At 43.1% G+C, this 17,017-nt stretch overlaps 1 protein-coding gene across 6 annotated transcripts in view; it reads left to right on the forward strand.

Annotated features, from left to right (window-relative positions):
- MYO5A (myosin VA) overlaps positions 1-17,017 on the forward strand; it is a 183,972-nt gene that overhangs the window by 104,403 nt on the left and 62,552 nt on the right. For all 6 annotated transcript variants that reach the window (XM_073653024.1, XM_073653025.1, XM_073653023.1 and 3 more), the window contains exons 7-10: positions 3,918-3,999; positions 5,831-5,938; positions 6,049-6,155; positions 12,806-13,071. In XM_073653024.1, coding sequence (XP_073509125.1) covers positions 3,918-3,999; positions 5,831-5,938; positions 6,049-6,155; positions 12,806-13,071 — 563 coding nt within the window. The remainder of the gene's footprint in view (positions 1-3,917; positions 4,000-5,830; positions 5,939-6,048; positions 6,156-12,805; positions 13,072-17,017) is intronic.

The raw sequence follows: 17,017 nt of genomic DNA on the forward strand, positions 1-17,017 counted from the left end.
CTCTTCACACAAATAAAAAAGAAAAAAAAAAAGATTCCTCTCACCTGTCCTCCGTTCCCTCGGCATCCTTTATGCACATGTGGCCCGCAGGCACAGACCCCTCGACGATCCCAACCTGGTCCAGGAGGAGCCGCCGACAGCAGCGCTGCATTGACGCGCAGAGACCGTCTCCCAGCACAGCATTACCAATGCCAGCCGCCGGCCAATCAGAGGCCAGCAGCTGACATCTGCGCATGGCAATGAGTCATACGCCGCTGTGCTGGGACGCAGATATTAGTTTCTGGCATTGGAAATGCTGTGCAGAGAGCCGGTCTCTGCGCACCAATGCAGCGCTGCTGTCGGCACCTCCTCCTGGACAAGGTCTGGATCGTCAAGGGGTCTGTGCCTGTGGGCCCCATAAAGCAGCCGCATGCGGGCCGCGTGCTTGAGACTTCTATTCTACTTAATGTGCTTCTGATTAGGTGATCACCTAAACCAAATCTTATGTAACTAGCGAAAGTATAAAAAACACTGCTGTGGCCTTCACAATCCTCTACAATAGGACAAGCTGGATGGCAAAACAAGTGCTAGGAATAGCCCAAAAGTAATTTGAATGAAAAAATAACTTTTAGCCATGCCAAAGGAGTTGAAAAGAAAAGTCTTGCGTGAGTTAAAGAAGCACTCAATTCTGGCTTTACTAGCAGAGGGATACAGTGAGCGTCATGTTACCTCCATCCTAAAAATTTCGAAGACGGCAGTCCATTACAACAAGGTCAAGCAACAGACATTGGGGACAACAAAGCTACAGACCGCCAGAGGGCGAAAGCGACTCTCCACTGACCGGGATGACTGTCATCTTATTCAAATGTCACTCAGCAACCACAGGATGACATCAAGTGACCTACAAAAGGAATGGCAAATGGCAGCTGTGGTGAAGTGCACGGCAAGAACAGTTCGTAACAGGCTCCTAGAGGCAGGCCTCAAGTCATGTAAAGCTAGAAAAAAGCCTTTCATTAGTGAGAATAAAAGGAGAGCCAGGCTGAAGTTTGCCAAAGACCATAAGGATTGGACCATAGAGGACTGGAGTAAGGTAATCTTCTCTGATGAGTCTAATTTTCAGCTTTGCCCAACACCTGGTCATCTAATGGTTAGACAGAGACCTGGAGATGCATACAAGCCACAGTGTCTTGCACCCACTGTGAAATTTGGTGGAAGATCGGTGATTATCTTGGGATGCTTCCTTCTGCTCAGGCAATGTTCCCCAACTCTGAGGACTGGTTTTTCCAGCAGGACAATGCCCCATGCCATACAGCTAGGTCAATCAATGTGTGAACGAAGGAGCTCCACATCAAAGACCCTGTCATGGCCAGCCCAATCTCCATACCTGAACCCCATGGAAAACCTCTGGAATGTAATCAAGAGGAAGATGGATAGTCACAAGCCATCAAACAAAGAACTGCTTACATTTTTGTGCCAGGAGCGGCATAAGATCACACAAAAGCAGTGTGAAAGACAGGTGGAAAACAGCCAAGACGCATGAAAGCTGCAATTAAAAATCATGGTTATTCCAAAAAATATTGATTTCTGAACTCTTCCTGAGTTAAAACATGAGTATTGTTGTTTCTAAATGAATAAGAACTTGTTTTCTTTGCATTATTTGAGGTCTGAAAGAACTGTTTCTTTTTTATTTTGATGATTTCTCATTTGCTGCAAATAAATACAACATTTTTAGCTTTGAATTTTGGAGACATGTTAGTAGTTTATAGAATAAAACAATAATGTACATTTTACTCAAAAATATACCTATAAAAGGAAAAATCAGAGAAAATGAAAATTTTGCAGTGGCCTTTTAATTTTTGCCAGAGCTTAGGGAATTTTTTTTTAAATAATGGTAATTAAAGGGGTTTTCCCACTGACTAAGTAGATTTTAATTAATAGATCTTGGAATAATAATAATAATAACTTCCACAATTGGATGTGTTTAAATAAAATGTCCCTGTACTGAGATAATCTTATAAATGTCCCCTGCTGTGTACTGTGTAATGGCTGTGTCTGACCGTACAGGAGCATGGTCTGATCATACCACATCTCCTGGGCAGGAGAGGAAGCAAAAGAGATTATACAGACAGGACAGCACAGGATCACAGCTGATTCTTTGAGGTAAAATATATTTTTAAACAGGCAGTGAAATGTTTTACCTCACAGAAAGAATCCTCTGTGATCCCCTGCGGTCCTGTCTGTATCCTCTTCCCCCCCCCCCCCCCCCGCCCAGGAGATGTGGTATGATCAGACCATGTCCTGTACAGTCAGACACAGTCATTACACAGTACACAGCAGGGGCACATTGATAAGATTATCTCAGCACAGGAACATGTTATTTAAACACATCCAAGTGTGGAACTTATTATTCCAAGGTCGATTGATTAAACTGTACTTTGTTCATGGGAAAACACCTTGAACTACAAAAAAAAAAATCACATTCATTTGTGTTCTATGGGCTTAAAAGTAATGAATGAGATCAAACTAGCTGAGACGTTTCTATTAGATGTCTGTACTCGCTAGAGCCATTCAGACATTTTTATATTTTTTTGGGAGAAAAGAGAGATACTTGATGGATGATTATTGATCACTTCTTGTCTCTAGAAACGCTTAAAGGACTGTTGCTTGCAGGTTTACAATTCATTCTAAGAGTAAAAATAAAATCAGCGTTACTTCAGCCCTACCACTCCAATGCTGTCCCCGGTTTTTGTTGTCATGGCTGCACTGGTGACGCCATCACTGCCGCCATGTCCACAAAGGCTATGGGCTATGGTGGAGGGCTGAAGCAGCGGGAGAAAGTAACATCGATTCTCTTCTGTTTATACTAAGGATGCTTATGGCATGAACCATTATAAACCTGAAAGATCCCTTTAATAATTAGCTGTACTCAGATCCCAGTGCTTCAGAGGGAATCTGTCACCAGGTAGGCTGCCCTATCTCATGGTCATGACAGAGACCCTGATTCCGGTGGTGAGTCACTTATTTTTGTAGTACCAATGTTCTGTAGAATCCCTGCTTCTTAGCTGCAGGGGAAGATGGTGCTGGAGTCCCAATATTCAGGAGCTGTAGGCTAAGCCCGTCCTTCCACTGCTGATTGACAGCTTTTTCCCTATACTGTACACCGAGAGGAAGCTGTCAGCCTGGAGGCAGGCTTAGCCTCTACCCTCGTTTATCACAAGGGGCTGCATAAACCTGGCAATAGATTCCCTTTAATGAGACTAATAACCAATATAAACTCATGGATATATGGTTATATGTGGAAATGGTCCAACAGGAAAAAATAGATTTTTTTTCCCTTGTCCTGCATTATTCAGAACAAGTTTTTTTTTTTTTTTAAGGATTTACGTGGTTACTACAATCCCATCAGCTCTTCAGCTCTTCTAGACCTAGTATGCAGTGTGCTTCTGCTGTAAGATGATATATAAGTTCCAGAGTGCTCAGCACGGGGTTAATCTTACTGTGGTTAATCTGGCCTTCATGCATGGTCAGCCATCTTCTCTTCTCAGACATGTTCTGCTTCATAGACTGTGTGAATGCCTCCTGCGCTCTGATGGCATCTGAGTGCTTTGCTTAGATTCCTCTACTAGGGTTGGAGACTTCTGTAAGATGTATAAGGCCTGGTAATTAAATGTTTACGCCATAAATGCATTATTGGGTATGTAAAAAAAAAGTTCTGTACCATTTACAGTTTTTGGTAGCATTGTTTCTTGCTGGGAACTGAAATAATTCTAAAGCCTAAAAGCAGGTTTTGTGTGGGTATAAATGCCTGTCTGAGTCAGCCGGGTCACTGCTTACTGCGCACAGGTTATCTGTCATTAATGCTGGCTGTGCCGGACTGTGTGAGCGATGCAGTAATATACGCACTGACGTTTCTCTATGTATGCTGTTCTTTCTTTTAGGCAGACGAGGAGAGAAATTACCACATATTTTACCAATTGTGCGCATCTGCCGCTCTTCCGGAGTTCAGTGCGCTGAAACTAGGTATGTGATAAAAATGGCAAATATTACAAGGGGTCATGAACAGAATGGTTTAACATGGGCATTGAAATTAAATCGGTGTTGGTCAGAACATTTGCCAATCGAATGTGTATTGAAGTAAGTGGCTTCTCCCCGTGACACAGAAAAGGGTCGGGCATCTTGGATTTGATATGCCCAATCCTTTTGTTGGTATGGAAGAGGGGGCGCCAAAGGGAATTTGTGCTTTGCAACACATTAAGAACATAACGTGTATGGCATCTTTACATTGAAGGTCAGATGTGTCTGCTAGGACTCTGTACATACTCCAGGCATATTTAGGAGATGGTGTCAAGATGTCATTATCACCTGTGCTGCAAGTATGGGGAACACGTTGCTCCCTATTATTGCATTATTTTAAAGCCTGCTGTAGATTTGCAAATGGATTGTGGTTCTGAGCAATAAAATGCCCTTAAGTTAGGTTTTAAATGGAATCTGTCAGCAGATTTGCTATGTAATCTGAGAGCAGCATGAAGAGACCCTAATTCCAGTGATGTGTCATTTACTAGACTGCTTGTTGCAGTTTCAATAAATTCAGTGTTTTATCAGCAGGAGATTATCGCTAGAAGACTAGTTGTCTCATGCCATGTAGTCCTCCTGGTGTGTAACCCCGACCCACTACTGATTTAGCAAATTTGTGCCTATGTACAGTATACACAGAAAGCTGTCAATCAGTGGCGTGGGCGGGGTTATACAGAGCTCTGCATTCAGAGAACTGCAAGATCCTCAGCATAAAAAACATTGATTATATCAAAACTGCACCAAGCAGCCCAGTTAAGTGACACATCGCTGGGATCCCTGCATCATGCTGCTCTCAGATTCCATAGCAAAAGCCTGGTAACAAATTCCCTTTAATGCATGGTAGCCATCTTTTAAAAAAAAAAAAAAATGCCTTAGAACTCAAATGTAGTGTAAACTTTCTATTTTCATAATTGTATATTCTCACTTGTGTATGATGGCATATAGACAGATAAAGAAATAAACCCGTTCTTCTACATTAATGTGCATAGAGGCATGTGATTACTTACCTGCTGTAGACAAAGGTTACCGAAAGTCGTCATGTAGAAATATTAGTAAAAATCCAGCAGGATTTGCCCCCTCGGCATAGACCTGGGCATAGATCTGTCTACAGAATCATTAATCTCTGTCCTCATGTTCCCCCAGAGTTTGATGGATATTTCTGTATGGGTGGGAGGTTGAGACTTATTTCTCCTGGATAGCTTTTGTAAAAAGACTTTACAGTGGCCTTTTCTACCATCATAAATGCTCAATCACTTCATGCAGTTCTATTTTATTCCTGTGAAAAACGAGGTGATAGCAAAAGCGATTAATTTATTATAGTTGATATAATTTCAGAATAAATACTATTAAGAAATACCTTGCAGTAAGTAAATAATAGTGCATGTAAATAACATGGGGTACTTGCTTGACGCTATTTTGATCAAAAAAGTGTAAAAGTCATCCCACCACGACAAGGTGAACCCAGTCAGGATAGTCCTATCTCTAATATTTCACTTCTCTATGTGCCAGGAGGCCTCAATAGACGGAGGCATAGGAGGAACCAAATAGTCTCAAAACTCATCTGTCAGCCGACTTCATACTGATGGAAGAGCAGCATTGGATCACAGTGATCTGTTGATTCACTAGGAAAGTATAGGCTGTGAAATATCAAATCCAATGTACCTTCACCCCTGTCCAGGGTTTGAAGTTCTTCTTTATGTTCTTGTAAATTCTTTCTGGTAATCTTCATCCACAAATAGTGATCACATTTGTTCTGCACATCACTTCTTTACCACAGGCAATGCCACTAGTTTCCACTATACCAACCAAGGGAGAAGCCCTGTGATTGATTCTGTCGATGATGCAAAAGAACTGCGGAACACCAGGCATGCTTGTGCTTTACTAGGTGGGTCATCCTGTGTCCCTCCCATTGAACATTAGTCGTTCTACCACATTTGTCTGTTAAGTTTGGTGTCTAATTTGTTTCTATATTTATTTACAAATTGCTGTTTTAAGGAATCGGAGATCAATATCAGATGGGGATCTTTAGAATTTTAGCCTCTATTCTCCACTTGGGAAATGTGGACATTAAGTCTCGGGATTCTGACAGTTGTTTAATTCCGGTAAGTGTTCTTTAGTATTGCACGGTGTCTTTTATAAAAGTTAGCCGTAGTAATAGCTCCTAATTCCAGTTTTAATAAAACAAAACCGAAGATAGAAAGAAAATGAACAAATACCCTGCTGTAAGTAAGTAAAAAGCAATAGTGCATATTAATAACATGGGTCATGTACAATTCCAGTTTAGTAAGCAGTAGTCACATGCTCCCACTTCTGGAGCTCATTTTCTTTTTAACTGTGCGTTATACTTTTCCTCTATTTCTTCCTGAAAATTTATGAATAATTGACAACTGGGTGTTACATTCCTGTTTATCTTATGGGTGTGTTCCTGACAACAAAGGAATGGAACAAGGCAGAGTTGTAAGAAATGATGCTCCAGGATAGTACAGCAGACATGTCTGGAGATTATACGGGTACTTCTCAATGATTACTAGAGCATAGTAGTAGGAAGTGCATGTGCTGACGTCATCACATTTTTTCACATTTTTAGAATGAAAAGTGCTTGGGCTTTTATTTTGGTGTAAAGCTGATGGTGGTGGCTGATTCATGGTGGAGATATTAGGCTAACTTAATCAGCATTGACCCACACTGATTTTGTCTATAGGCAGCATCAGACAACCTCAGCAGATTTTGGAGAATAACTTTATTAGCTTGGTTTTCTCAGCTGACCCATATGCCTTTACTGTAGCTGTCGGGTACCCTGCCCTTTGTTGGATACTTACACTTACCATATTTTTCGGACTATAAGACTCAGCGGACCATAAGACGCACCTAGGTTTTAGAGGAGGAAAATAGAAAAAAAATGTAAGCAAAAAATGTTGCTGCTAACACTGGTATAGGGGTAATGTCCCCCAATTCTGATAATATCCCCCATCCTGGTAGATATGCCCTCCCCTTCCTATTATACGTGGCCCCCATCCCCATCCTCATATGCATGGCACCCCTCCATCCTGATATGCATGGCACCCCTCCATCTTGATATGCATGGCACCCCTCCATCTTGATATGCATGGCACCCCTCCATCCTGATATGCATGGCACCCCTCCATCCTGGTATGCATGGCACCCCTCCATCCTGGTATGCATGCTCCCCTCATCCTTATCCTGGTATGCATGTCCCCCTCATCCTTATCCTGGTATGCATGTCCCCCTCATCCTTATCCTGATATGCATGATCCCCCTCATCCTTATCCTGGTATGTATGCCCCCCCCCCATCCTTACCCTGGTATGTATGGCCCCCCCCCATCCTTACCCTGGTATGTATGGCCCCCTAATCCCCATCATGCTGCACATAAAAAATAAACACTCCTACTCACCTTTCTTCTCTCCTCCAGCGCTGCATCCTGTCTGCCCACACTGATCTTGCCATGTGAGCAGCGCATGACGTCACTGCCATGCGCGGCTCACAAGGAGAGATCAGCTGCCGGAAATCACTGCTCCCCACGCCGGGACTGTGTGCGCAGGGAGCAGTGACTTCATGCTCCTTAATAGCAGCACACAGCGTAGCCTCAGTGCGGCTCCTGCTGCTCCCGGGCGATCGCGTGTACCCACTATTAAAAGGCATGAATATTCACGCCCATGGGCGTGGAGAGGGGGTGAACATTCATGCCCTCTAATAGCGGGCTCACGCGATCACCCGGCAGCAGCAGGAGCCTCTCTGAGGATACACTGTGTGCCGCTATTAAGGAGCATGAATATTCAGTGCTCCCCACGCCTATGAATATTCATTTTCTTTAGCATCGGGGACAGTGTAGGCTGCAGCAGGCCGCTGCTGCCTTCTGTGCCCCGCTCCTCCACCACATCCCACAGAGTGTGTGTGTATATATATGTGTGTGTGTGTATGTATATAATATATATATATATATATATATATATATCAGTACAGACCAAAAGTTTGGACACACCTCATTTAAAAATTTTTCTGTATTTTCATGACTTTGAAAATTGTACATTCACACTGAAGGCATCAAAACTATGAATTAACACATGTGGAATTATATACTTAACAAAAAAGTGTGAAACAACTGAAAATATGTCTTATATTCTAGGTTCTTCAAAGTAGCCACCTTTTGCTTTGATGACTGCTTTGCACACTCTTGGCATTCTCTTGATGAGCTTCAAGAGGTAGTCACCGGAAATGGTTTTCAGTTCACATGTGTGCCCTGTCAAGTTTAATAAATGGGATTTCTTGCCTTCTAAATGGGGTTGGGACCATCAGTTGTGTTGTGCAGAAGTCAGGTGGATACGCAGCTGATAGTCCTACTGAACAGACTGTTAGAATTTATATTATGGCAAGAAAAAAGCAGCCAAGTATAGAAAAACGAGTGGCCATCATTACTTTAAGAAATGAAGGTCAGTCAGTGTGAAAAATTGGGCAAACTTTGAAAGTGTCCCCAAGTGCAAAAACCATCAAGTGCTACAAAGAAACTGGCTCACACGAGGACCGCCCCAGGAAAGGAAGACCAAGAGTCACCTCTGCTTCTGAGGATAAGTTTATCCGAGTCACCAGCCTCAGAAATCGCAGGTTAACAGCAGCTCAAATTAGAGACCAGGTCAATGCCACACAGAGTTCTAGCAGCAGACACATCTCTACAACAACTGTTAAGAGGAGACTTTGTGCAGCAGGCCTTAATGGTAAAATAGCTGCTAGAAAACCACTGCTAAGGACAGGCAACAAGCAGAAGAGACTTGTTTGGGCTAAAGAACACAAGGATTGGACATTAGACCAGTGGAAATCTGTGCTTTGGTCTGATGAGTCCAAATTTGAGATCTTTGGTTCCAACCACCGTGTCTTTGTGCGACGCAGAAAAGGTGAACGGATGGACTCTACATGCCTGGTTCCCACCGTGAAGCATGGAGGAGGAGGTGTGATGGTGTGGGGGTGCTTTGCTGGTGACACTGTTGGGGATTTATTCAAAATTGAAGGCATACTGAACCAGCATGTCTACCACAGCATCTTGCAGCGGCATGCTCTTCCATCCGGTTTGCGTTTAGTTGGACCATCATTTATTTTTCAACAGGACGATGACCCCAAACACAGCTCCAGGCTGTGTAAGGGCTATTTGACCAAGAGAGAGAGTGATGGGGTGCTACGCCAGATGACCTGGCCTCCACAGTCACCAGACCTGAACCCAATCGAGATGGTTTGGGGTGAGCTGGACCGCAGAGTGAAGGCAAAAGGGCCAACAAGTGCTAAGCATCTCTGGGAACTCCTTCAAGATTGTTGGAAGACCATTTCCGGTGACTACCTCTTGAAGCTCATCAAGAGAATGCCAAGAGTGTGCAAAGCAGTCATCAAAGCAAAAGGTGGCTACTTTGAAGAACCTAGAATATAAGATCTGTACTGTATATTATATATATATATATATATATATATATATATATATATATATATATATATATATATAATATATATATAATATATATATAATATATATATATATAATATATATATAATATATATATATATATATATATTCATCTAATATACACACCCCCAAACATTCGGACTATAAGACGCACCCCCCATTTTCCTCCAAAATGGAAAGAAAAAAGGGCGTCTTATAGTCCGAAAAATACAGTAATCTATCTGATGATCTTTTGGTGGTCATATTGTATCTCGAACCTAAAGAGTTGAGCTCTTTTAGAAGTATTATTTGAACATTGTGCTCTCTTTCATAAGATGGCTGAATGTGGAGGGACGTGTAACAAAATGTCATTTTGCCTCCTCCATTAAGAAAAAAATATTCAACCATACAGATAGTGTCTCAGAAATGTAGCACAGACGCACTGGGAAGGTTTACTTGGTGTAATTTAGCCTCTTCCACTGACACCATGTGTAAAATTAGTCTTAAAGTGGGCAGCCCCTCTAAAGTAGTTTTGTAAAATGGCTCTCCTAAAGTCTCTTTAAAAAATAAATAAATAATATGTTTAGATGCTGGAGAAAATTTAAGATACTTCAGGTCAAGCCTGAGAATCTTGTGCTCCACTTCAAAAGGAATCTGTCAGCAGGTTTTTGCTATCAAATCTGAGAGCAGCAAGAGGTAGGAACAAAGAGTCTGATTCCAGGGATGTCACTTATTAGGCTGTGTGCTCTAGTTTCAATGCATTCCATATTTTATCACCAGGAGATTATAACTGCTAGACTAGGTCTCACATGCAGGCCAGTCAGGCTAATCTGTATAACCCCGCCCTCACCGCTGATTGGCGGATTTTGGACCACGAACAGTGTACACAGGAATCCTGTGGGCGTGGTTATAAGCAGCCCAGCATTCTGACCTCTGCTACATCTACAGCAGAGAAAACAGGGATTCTATCAAAACTGCACCAAGCAATCCAAATTAGAACACTGGAAAGAAAAGTAGTTCCTGATGTTGGTCAAATATATAATATAAAAACCAATTGGCATATATTGTGTATACCACCATAATCAAGAAAACGGATCAGTATAATCAGTAGGACAGTCGATAAAACACTAAGAGAAGAAAGGAAGGGAAAATCCCATCAGAAAGTCCCAGAACATCAAATTAGGTGCAAATCAAATTAGGTGCAAAGAATATTGTATGCTACGTGCTAGTGCATATAAAAATATGTATGTAAAGTGCTATTGTATATAAATATACTCCCTAACAAAGGCAAACGTGCGTCGGGGTGGATTCCACCTGAGAGAGGGAGTCTGTTACCTATTGCACATTTGCACAATAGGCTGGCGATCATTACATGAATTAGACTGCTATATGCGTGTAATACAGCTGTACGCTATATGCATTATGTGAGTGCCATGCGAGCTTTATTATTCATACTGTGACATGCTTTTTATATACTTACCTTATGTGCACATATCTTCTATACTGCTAAGATGACAGTTGCTTGCTATTATTTATAGTACATCTTACTATATGAGCCCTCCATTTGTTTTGGATTCCATATTTATATGCACTAGGACTTTACATACATATTTTTCTATTGTGAGGTTATTTTCCGTATTTGCACATTATATGTCCTAGGTTTGATATTAATTTCCCTTATTTGTATGGGTCCTACATGAGCATGTCCACTCCATTCCAGCATAAGAAACATCATGATTATATTGTCTGTCTATACCTCTCCCTTCTGACATTAATATATTCTCTGGGTCTGCGTCCCTTGTTTTTATATATTTTTTAACTTTTATGTCTTTGTCTTTTGTGCAATTGTTGATCTAAATAAAATGAATATTTTTTGCACCTAAATTGATTTGCACCTAATTTGATGTTTTGGGACTTTATGGTCGGATTTTCTCTTCCTTTCTTATCACGAAATAATCCAGCAAGTGATACATGGCTGGAATCAAGCTCTCTGCCCCTACATCATGCTGCTCTCAGATTCCACAGCAAAATTCTGCAGACAGATCCCCTTTAACGTCCTGCAGTGCAATGCCTTCTTTAGGTTCTGTTGAAGACGTTATGGGCTTGATACCTATAGACTTTGCTGAGCAGTAATTGCCTTTTCTACATGTTTGGTTTCTAAAGTCTTCTTTGGGCCACATTGGATCCATTAGAACCCCTAGAAGCCTATAAGAAGCTTAACCTTTGTAAATCTCAGTAGAGCGCTGTTCAGAAAGATAGAGGGGAACGCAAATTTTACAAACTCAACCAGGGCTAGAATGGCATCCTGGTTGTAAAAGCACTTATTACATTTTCCCCAGGGGCTACAAATATTTATATCCTCACAAATTGCAGTATATTTTTAATTGATGTAAATTGCAAAGTAGTGTCCTTTTTAAAGAGGAAGAAGGTAATGGAAAAGCCCTCCTAGTCTGCTTTGAGAATACTGTATACATAGGCTTGGTGGCCCAGCAGCAGAGGATTATAGCAGGGGCTTCTCTCTGATCACTGACACTACACATAAAAAGAAAAAGACAATTGTCTTTAAACCAAAAATCTGTTTAAAGCTCATTTCTCATCTTTCTGCAGCGATTGATGAATGCTGTGTATTTGCATACATAGCCGCCAGCCAACTATCAATGCAGGGAAGTGCTCATCTCATGAATACAATACTCCTAACTATTCACTGGACGCCACCGTATTTTCATATAATAGCGGAGTTCCCTTGTATAGTATAAAATAAGTACAGTCTGATGACAGATCATTCTTAGGTTACATATTAATATCCAAGGCATCATCGCTCTACAAGAGGTCCCTTCATGTACTTTTAGATGACATATTTGATGAATTATTGCTCCCCTAAGCACTGTTGATTGGGGAGGGGGGTCTAAGATCTGAGAGTAAAACGGATTGCTCAAACCATTCATCAGAAGCGCCCAACTATTGTCTAAGCATCCACACAGTGGTGTATGAGCTCCATAGAAAGTCTATGGGTGTGCACACACTCATGCAAAAGCAATGGTGACTGGAGCTGTTGCTGGTGGTCTTGGGTTTCGCATGCCCCCCGGTCAATACTTCTTCAGAGAGGCAGTAATATTTCACAATTGTTAGAAATGTTAGGTTGTTTCCCCTTTTTTCTTATACATAGAAGTATAGATAGAGAGCTGACTTCACATGGGTTTTAAGCACGATTAATGCCCCAGCTTTTTCTTATTCTTGATAAAAGATTAAGATTTTGTCAATCAATTAATGAAATAGTTTTCTTATTGACTTTGTATTTCAATTTCAGCCAAAGCATCAACCTCTTGTTATATTTTGTGATCTGATGGGAGTGGACTATGAAGAGATGTCTCACTGGCTCTGCCATCGGAAGCTTGTGACTGCTGCCGAGACGTATATCAAGCCAATATCCCGGCTACAGGCCGTCAATGCCAGAGACGCTCTGTCCAAACACATTTATGCCTACTTGTTTAATTGGATTGTTTGTCATGTGAATAAAGCCCTACTGTCATCTGCCAAGCAAAACTCCTTTATTGGAGTCCTCGATATCTATGGGTAAATAACATGTGCCCCCCCCCATTTATATTATATTCTATTGTAGAATAACACTGTGTGTTGCTCAGACGTGTTATATTGGTTGGTGTAAATGGTTATTTTTTTAGTCATTTAATTTCTTCTGATTTAATACCTATTACTAATATGTGGTCTTACGCATCATTAAATTCTGATTTAGGTTAACACTTTATGAGCAGACATGAAACAAATCAGATGATATTTTTAGCTGGCCTTTATACGCTAATTAATATTTTGATTTTTTTGTGGTTGATGTCTGGGATACCTCTTGTTAAACTCACTATAAAGCCTCCTCCATACACATTAGATTGATGTTGGCCAAACCTGCCGATATCTAAGGATTTGGCCGCCGGTCTAATATGTATGGGGTCCCGACAGATGATGGCCAAGGGAGAGAAGAATCCGGCATGTCTGATTTCAGCCTGCCAGTCCTTTTGTTCTCCCTGAGATGAGCCACCGCCAGTTACATCTGGCAGCGACTTGCTTATAGAGAACATAGGAACACTCGAGAGAGTGCGCTCCTGTATATGGGAGAGATGGGTGAGAGAGCTGAAGTATCAGCGGAACCATCTTTCGGCCAACAGCAATCTAAGGTGTATGGTGGGCTTAAAGTGTATACAGAGCCATTGGATCTTTTTTTGTAGGCATATGATCTTTTTACAGGCCCATGAATTAGTCAGGCTGAAATATTGGACACAGTCATAGATGAGCGAGGGTTATGACTGGCAGTCCGATCCCTCCATTGGCCATTTGATGGAGGTCCTGGATGTTGGCCTTCCGCACATACAACATTGATGGCCTATGATAGTGATAGAGCTTCAATATTTTGGCCACTGAGAAAAAAAAAACCTTAATTCAGCTTTTTTTCTTTAGTATAGGCCAGCAAGATCAGATCTGATCTGACTCTTTGTACCCCATTAGGGATGGGCGGACCGGTGGAAGTTCGCTTTCTGGTACCTGACCCAAACGTTTGAGAAAGTTTGGTTCTGGTACCAGAACAGTACCCGAACTCCCACCAGAACCCGAACCCGTTTGAAAATAATGGAGACGAAATTGTAAGAAAAGAGAAAAAAAATCTTTTTCTCGGTCTCTCTCTCTCTCTTTTTCTCTTTCTCTCTGTGTGTCTCTCTCTCTCTCTCTCTTACGCTCTCTTTCTCTCTCTGTGTCTCTTTCTTTCTCTCTCTCTTACGCTCTCTCTTTCTCTCTCTCTGTGTCTCTCTCTCTCTCGATACAAGGTGTTACATTCAAATGAATAGTACGACGCTACAAAAGTAAAAATAGATGGTTTACCTGATACATCGCCACTGTTTGTGCTCTGCAATACTGAGCCGCAATGGATCTGTCCACGTTTATTACTTTACATCCTTGGTCTATAACATAACACATTGTATCCTTGTGTCACATTATTCTTTTCTGTTTTTCCAGCTTCGGTGATCTTATATTTTCCTAGGAAGCTGTTTGCTGATCCTTTGTTCTACGCTTAGTATGTAGTCAGCTATTTTAAGCAGCTTCCCATCGTCTTGCTCACATTTTAATTGCTCCTTAAGTAATGTGATACATTTGCTGACTGTGTTGCCTCAAGGAAAGTTGGGTTACATGATCTGGATGATGTTACATTTTCTGTCTCTTTGTAAAATACATTATTGTGCCTCATGGTGTAACAAAGTGACATTTACATGTGCATTTAACCCTTCCATCTGAATATCATACACTTTGTAATGCAGAAGCTGGTCTTTTATAATAGAGAAGTCCTGTGTATGGAAATTAATGTGAATACTGCACTGCCATGATTTGGTGGACTACATCATAGAATAAAACAGGGCATATATCCAATGAAATTTATAAGCCAGAACAATTTAGTCTTTTTAATGGGATTATAAATGAAATTGGTTGCCTTTTTAAAATAACCCCTTTTTAAAGGAAATCTGTCACCAGGATTTGGCTATCTAATCTGAGAGCTGCGTAATGTAAAGGCAGAGACCCTGATTCCAGTGATGTCTCACTTACTGGGCTGCTTACTGTTTTGATAAAATCCGCAGGAGAATATCACTAAGACGACTAGTAAACCTGCGGCCATGTAGTTCTCCATATTCATGAGCTGTGTATAACCCCACCCCCACCACTGATTGGCAGCTTTCTATTTACACTGTGCATAGGCAGAAAGCTGCCAATTGGTGAGGTGGGTGGGGTTCAGCATTCTGATGTAACATAAAGCGAGGTTGAAGCTACATCTTTCAGTAAAGTAGGAATCCAGGTGAGCTTTGTTTTGGAAATGGAAAATCAAGCCAATCCTCAATAAGGAGTGGTCTCATTCCTACATTACATAAAGCCGATTAGGAGACATGGATGTGATAGGACCATTCTAATGGGATATCCATTTTACATGCAATCGGTTACCAAAATCTTCTTTAGATTACTGATTAATCCAACGATGTGTGATCTCTGCTATTAGAAGTAGAAGTATTATAGAACACTGTAAAATAGGAGTGTCTATATTGTTATAATGTTTGCTGAGCTTCATCTACTATATAATGGTCTTATCCCGTCTGTCTGTCTGTCCTGGATATCCCTCGTCTCTCATTGGTCCGGCAGCGGCCAATCAGCGCAGCGGGATTTCTGAAAAAAGATGGCGGCCGTTAGCGGCTCATCTACGGGACGGAGCTCAGCGGCGATGCAGCCAGGAGATGAGCGCCGCAAGGCGCTCATCTCCCGGCCGGTAGCAGCGGAAGGACCACCGGTGTCGCTGACCTCCATGCGGAAGGGAGGACCGGGGTGCGGCGCTGCGGGTCGGGATACTTCTGCTGCGAGCGCCCGCTCATGTCCCGGGCCGGCAACAGCAGAAGGACCTCGACCGCCGGACCCATCTGCGGGACGGAGATGCAGCTGGGAGATGACCGGCGCGAGGCGCTCATCTCCCGGCCGGTAGCAGCGGAAGGACCGCCGGCGTCGCTGACCTCCATGCGGAAGGGAGGACCGGGGTGCGGCGCTGCGGGTCGGGATACTTCTGCTGCGAGCGCCCGCTCATGTCCCGGGCCGGTAACAACAGAAGGACCTCGACAGCCGGACCCATCTGCGGGACGGAGATGCAGCTGGGCGATGACCGGCGCGAGGCGCTCATCTCCCGGCCGGTAGCAGCGGAAGGACCGCCGGCGTCGCTGACCTCCATGCGGAAGGGAGGACCGGCGTGCGGCGCTGCGGGTCGAGATACTTCTGCTGCAAGCGCCCGCTCATGTCCTGGGTTCTCGCTGCGGAAGTACCCGCACAGGCAGCGCCGCTCCCCGGTCCTCACCAAGACGATTCGATGATTGGTCGCGGTCTTCGGACCCGACCAATCACTGATCTTACCGCAAAAGTTAAACACTACTGTGCTGATTGGTCGCGGACACTGCCCGCGACCAATCGCCGATTTGGGCGCCAAATTTAAATATCGGCCGCGACCAATCACCGATCTTGGCTCCACATTTAAACACCGCTGTGCTGATTGGTCGCGCCCAGCGTCGGCGACCAATCACCGATTTTGTCGCCACATTTAAATAGCGTCCGCGACCAATCAGCACAGCGGTGTTTAAATGTGGAGCCAAGATCGGTGATTGGTCGCGGCCGATATTTAAATTTGGCGCCCAAAACGGTGATTGGTCGCGGGCAGCGTCCGCGACCAATCAGCACAGTAGTGTTTAACTTTTGCGGCAAGATCAGTGATTGGTCGCGGGCCAAGACCGCGACCAATCACCGATTTGTGTGGCACATTTAAATAGCGGCCGCGACCAATTGGATGTCAGCGCCGCTCCCCGGTCCTCCCTTCACACCCTAGCCGCATGGATGTCAGCGGCGCTGCCTGTGCGGATACTTCCGCTGCGAGAACCCGGGACATGAGCGGGCGCTCGCAGCAGAAGTATCCCGACCCGCAGCGCCACTCCCCGGTCCTCCC

The sequence above is a fragment of the Phyllobates terribilis genome, unplaced genomic scaffold, assembly GCF_046119375.1.
Source record: "Phyllobates terribilis strain yellow unplaced genomic scaffold, ASM4611937v1 Scaffold_11__3_contigs__length_659146591, whole genome shotgun sequence".
NCBI classification, from domain to species: domain Eukaryota; kingdom Metazoa; phylum Chordata; class Amphibia; order Anura; family Dendrobatidae; genus Phyllobates; species Phyllobates terribilis.